This window comes from Calidris pugnax, unplaced genomic scaffold, assembly GCF_001431845.1.
Source record: "Calidris pugnax isolate Ruff unplaced genomic scaffold, ASM143184v1 scaffold37, whole genome shotgun sequence".
NCBI lineage: Eukaryota > Metazoa > Chordata > Aves > Charadriiformes > Scolopacidae > Calidris > Calidris pugnax.
In genome coordinates this window covers 371,092-376,332 of record NW_015090816.1, presented here as the reverse complement: position 1 = coordinate 376,332, position 5,241 = coordinate 371,092, and the positions used below count along the sequence as shown (strand labels likewise).

General features: G+C 50.2%; 1 protein-coding gene across 1 annotated transcript in view; it reads left to right on the top strand.

Annotated features, from left to right (window-relative positions):
* The window catches only part of LOC106886610 (putative uncharacterized protein DDB_G0271982), a gene marked incomplete at its 3' end in the record, with an annotated part of 23,985 nt that extends 19,681 nt beyond the window's left edge, over window positions 1-4,304 (top strand). The window contains exons 2-4 of the mRNA XM_014939694.1: window positions 3,531-3,739; window positions 3,903-3,953; window positions 4,251-4,304. Coding sequence (XP_014795180.1) covers window positions 3,531-3,739; window positions 3,903-3,953; window positions 4,251-4,304 — 314 coding nt within the window. The remainder of the gene's footprint in view (window positions 1-3,530; window positions 3,740-3,902; window positions 3,954-4,250) is intronic.
* Between the last annotated feature and the right edge of the window lie 937 nt (window positions 4,305-5,241).

The following is a 5,241-nucleotide window of genomic DNA, read 5'->3' as shown; positions in this document are numbered from 1 at the left end:
AAAAAAAAAAAAAAAATCTGAAGCCATCCTCTTCCCCCCCCCTGTACTGCGCTGCACCTTGGGCAGCGGAGCAGAATCCAGAATCTCAACTTCTCCCGACATATGTTTCCAGCAGATAAGTAAACAATCTGGACGTGAAATGAAAATTTTAATTAATGCAGTAATGCTATTACACCTCAAGTGTGCAAATCCCATTGCCTTGCACTGTGACAATGGGTGGGGAGGGGGAAAGAAAGCAGACAGACAACAAACCACAAGCAAATTCTAATCTGGGTTTTGCTTTTCACCCGGCTCCAATTGTTTTCATAGTTTGTTTCCTTTGAATTAATCTCATCCTTATATTTCAATAATTACCAGCTACTCATCTCTTCCCCTCTTTCTCTCACACACTCAAAGAGCCGGCTCCTTCTCCCTCGTTCTCCTTTTTTTTTTTTTAAATTGGGATCAACCTGTGTTTTAATTTCTGGGCTTTTACGCGTTTTACACACGTTGCAGTGGGGACCCTGCGCGTTATTTCTTGTTTAGCTTTCCCAAAGCGGCGCGTTCAGTAATAATGATCAACCTGTGTTTTAATTTCTGGGCTTTTACGCGTTTTACACACGTTGCAGTGGGGACCCTGCGCGTTATTTCTTGTTTAGCTTTCCCCAACGCGGCGCGTTCAGTAATAATGAAGTATTTTGCCCTAATGAAAAAAGGGAAGGAAAAAAAAAATATATAATAATAATAATAATAATAAAGGCTGAGTTGTCCCTTTGATGTCGGTATAAAACACCCCGACTGGAACAGAGGCGTGTGAAGGGAGAAAAAGCGAGACGGGGGAAGCAAAAATTAAGGACTGGAGGAAAATAAATAATAAATAAATAAATAAATAAATGAAATAAAAAGGGTAAATTACAGACACATCAAAAGCCCCGGCAGTGGCAGAGGTTTGCCTGGCTCCGGAGTGAAGAGCAGCGCGGAAAAATACAACCCGCGTTCCCCCCCGCGGTGCCCTCCCCGGCCCGCAGCCTCCGCGGGGGCGGGGGGAGAGAGCGCAGCGGCTGTTTTGGGTGGATTTAGCCCAATATTTTAATTTTTAAGCATTTTTTATGATTATATATATATATTTTTTTTTTTTTTTTTAAGGGAGGCAGTGAGCACCCTGCGGCCGGGGGGACCCTCCTGCCCGCGGGACCTGCTCTCACCTGCCCGCCCCCCCGCACCGCCGGCCCGCGGAAGCCGGAGCAGCCGCGGAACGCGGAGCCGGCGCGGTCGGAGCCCCACGCGTGTCCTCCGTGGGTCCCCGGCCCGGTCCGGCCGGTCGGGGCTGCTGAGAGCGGTCCCTTTGATGTCGGTATAAAACACCCCGACTGGAACAGAGGCGTGTGAAGGGAGAAAAAGCGAGACGGGGGAAGCAAAAATTAAGGACTGGAGGAAAATAAATAATAAATAAATAAATAAATAAATGAAATAAAAAGGGTAAATTACAGACACATCAAAAGCCCCGGCAGTGGCAGAGGTTTGCCTGGCTCCGGAGTGAAGAGCAGCGCGGAAAAATACAACCCGCGTTCCCCCCCGCGGTGCCCTCCCCGGCCCGCAGCCTCCGCGGGGGCGGGGGGAGAGAGCGCAGCGGCTGTTTTGGGTGGATTTAGCCCAATATTTTAATTTTTAAGCATTTTTTATGATTATATATATATATATTTTTTTTTTTTTTTAAGGGAGGCAGTGAGCACCCTGCGGCCGGGGGGACCCTCCTGCCCGCGGGACCTGCTCTCACCTGCCCGCCCCCCCGCACCGCCGGCCCGCGGAAGCCGGAGCAGCCGCGGAACGCGGAGCCGGCGCGGTCGGAGCCCCACGCGTGTCCTCCGTGGGTCCCCGGCCCGGTCCGGCCGGTCGGGGCTGCTGAGAGCGGAGAAGGAGAAGGAGAAGGAGGAGGAGGAGGAGGAGGATGTGTTTCTGATCACCGCTTACTTTAAACACTACAATCAAGGAATGTAGCCAGGAGGTCGGGCCTGGAATAAAACCGTAAAATCAGAATTGCAATCTTTTTGATGTTTCAAAGTCTCTTTGAATGCCTTTGATACACTCAATAGCAAATTTACTGGGCTATTATCACTAATAAGCAGAAATAAGTAATATCTCTCAGAGACTTCTATGGGCTTAATGTGTCCTTTAAAATAAAGTTTTTGAACATCACATAATTCCCCTTCTGTCTTTGTCTCTCCTGCAGCAGAGCTCCCCGGCGACCGCACGGCTACACCTGGGCGCCAGCGAGGGCTCTCCCAGTTCCTTCTGCCCCCCGACTTCTTCCCTCTTTTTTTTCTCTTACTTGTGGATTTGTTTAAAGAAAGGCCGGGCTGGATGCTTTAAAGTCTCTAGGTGGTCCTGCGGGCAGCACCGACCCGAAACAGAGCCATTTCCCGGGAGAAGGTGGGGAGAGAGGAGAAGAGGAAAAGAAGAAGGAAAAGAAGAAGGAAAAAGAAGGGAAGGAAGGGAAGGGAAGGGAAGGGAAAGAGGAAATTTTATCTTCAGTGAAGGTATATTAAGGAAGTAGTCTCTTCAAATAAGACCTGAGAGACCTTAGCATAATATGAAGGACATGCCCTGCTGTGTGTGGTCCCTCACTCTCCTTTGCTGCCTGTTTAGCATTACGTTCATTTTCAGAGAAGCCATATGGCAGCAGTCACATATTCTCCTTCAGTAGCAAATGCTGCTTGTTCTTTGGTCCTTGAGGCATATAGTTTGGATTTGTTCACCACATATGACTGAAATCACCTAAATGTCATCTTCTGCTTCAGTATAAAGTGGGCTGGAAAGACAGCCTTCAAGTACATCAGTGTCAGTACACAGGCAAAGGGGAAAGAACATAAGGTTTCCATACAAGACTCTCATACCATTCCTTGTAGTTCAGCTTTGTGATATGTTTGGAAGTGAGTTGGAAAAAAGAAAAAGAAAAAAAAAAAGAAAAAAGAAGAGGGAAAAGGGAACGCGGAGCTGCGCGGGGGAGCGGGCCGGCGGCCGTGAGCGGCTCCGACCCGGCTCCGCGCTGCGCCGGTCCCCGCTCGGCTCCGTCGGGCTCCGCGCTGCGCTGCGCGGGGCTGCGCGGGTGCGGGAGAGGCTCCGCGGAGCAGCCCAGCCCGGGACAGCGCCCGGCCGCGCACCCAAGGCGTGGTGCGCATAACCCCGCGGCCTTTGTTTAATGATTTTATTGAAAGAAGGAGACAGTTGTGGGGAAACAGGTTTGACGAGGAGCTGCATTTCCCCCTGGAGGGAATAGCTTCACACGCTCCCCCCCTCTCCCTCTCCCCCTTTCTTTCTGTTTTTGGTTTCCCTTTGACATCAAAGTCAGCAATCGGTTCATTGCAGTGTCAAGATCATTATTTAATTTATTTATCTCCACGAGGTGAATAGCTACACACCTGCAGCCGGGCGAGAGAGTTGGAGGGAGGATGATGCGGCGGGGGAACGGGGAGGAAGGAGTGGAGGCTGCGGAGGGGCCGGTGGGCAGGAGGGGGAAGGAGAGAGATGGGGAGAAAGAGAAGGAGAAGCAGGAACAGGGGAGCGAGGAAAGAGAAAGGGAGAAAGAGAGAAGGGGAAAGAGAAGGAGAAGGAGAAGGAGAAGGAGAAGGAGAAGGAGAAGGAGAAGGAGAAGGAGAAGGAGAAGGAGAAGGAGAAGGAGAAGGAGAAGGAGAAGGAGAAGGAGAAGGAGAAGGAGAAGGAGAAGGAGAAGGAGAAGGAGAAGGAGAAGGAGAAGGAGAAGGAGAAGGAGAGAAAGAAACAGAGAGGAGGGAGAAAATGAGAGGGGGGAAAGAGATGGAGAAAGGAAGAGAGAGAAAAAAATAAATAGATGAAGGGAGGAAGGAAGGGAGGAAAGAAGGAAGGAAAGAAGGGAAGAAGAAAGAAGGGAAGAAGGAAGGAAGGAAGAGAGAGAGAGAGAAAAAAGGGAAAAGAAAGAAAGAGAGAAAGAAAGAAAGAGAAAGAGAGAGAGAAAGAGAGAAGAAAGAGAGAAGAAAGAGAGAGAGAGAGAGAGAGAGAGAGAGAAAGAGAGAAAGAGAGAAAGAGAGAAAGAGAGAAAGAGAGAAAGAGAGAAAGAGAGAAAGAGAGAAAGAGAGAAAGAGAGAAAGAGAGAAAGAGAGAAAGAGAGAAAGAGAGAAAGAGAGAAAGAGAGAAAGAGAGAAAGAGAGAAAGAGAGAAAGAGAGAAAGAGAGAAAGAGAGAAAGAGAGAAAGAGAGAAAGAGAGAAAGAGAGAAAGAAAGAAAGAAAGAAAGAAAGAAAGAAAGAAAGAAAGAAAGAAAGAAAGAAAGAAAGAAAGAAAGAAAGAAAGAAAGAAAGAAAGAGAGAAAGAAAGAGAAAGAGAGAGAGAAAGAAAGAAAGAAGGAAAGAAGGAAAGAGGAAAGAAAGAGAGAAAGAAAGAGAGAAAGAAAAGAAAGAAAGAAAGAAAAGAAAGAAAGAAAAGGAGGAAAGTAGGAAGGAAAGATCCTCTCTAAAGTTTCCAGCCCTGCCGCTTCGCCCACCTCACCCCGACTTTTCCCCGAGCCCCCCGGCCCCCACCGAGCCCCTCACTCCCCACAACCGCCGGGGAGCAGAGCCCCGACGTGCGCGCCCCCCACCCTGTCCCGGCTGTCCCGGGGGGTGCGGAGGGTCCCAGCAAATCTCAGCGGCGGTGGGGAGCAGGGGAGGGACGGAGAGGGACGGGGCGGGGGACAGGGACACCCTGCCTCCTTCTCCCCCCCCACATCCCACCTCCTCCTCCGCGTTGTCAGACTGCTCCGGGTGGATGTTAGGGGACACTGAGCTATCGGTGTTGTCACCCAGCCTGACAGCCACTGTCAGCTGGGGTTAAATCAGTGCTCGGCACTGCCGGTGCTCCCCCCTCACCCCCCTTCTTGTCCCCACGCCGGTCGCATTCAGCCCCGGCGTGTCCCAGCGGATGGTCCCGCTGCTCCCGGGCCCTCCCGAAGCCAGCGCCTTTAATTGTCCTCATTTGTTAAGAGCCGTTTTTGTCATGCTAAACAAGGCTGGAGCAGCCGTCCTAACCTCTCCTTTCAAGCCCTTTTCTCCTCGCCCCTTTTGTTTACCTTCCCCCCTGATCTCTCATTTATTTATCTATCCATTCTTCCCCCGCTTTACCCTCCCATTCAAGCCCCCGTGTATGTTAATTGTGTTACGCCGTTTTAATTTCTAACACCGGGTCTCCAAAGAGCACTTAATGAGCAAAAGCACATCCAAACACGCACCGCTCCGGCTATTCAGCTCCTCCGC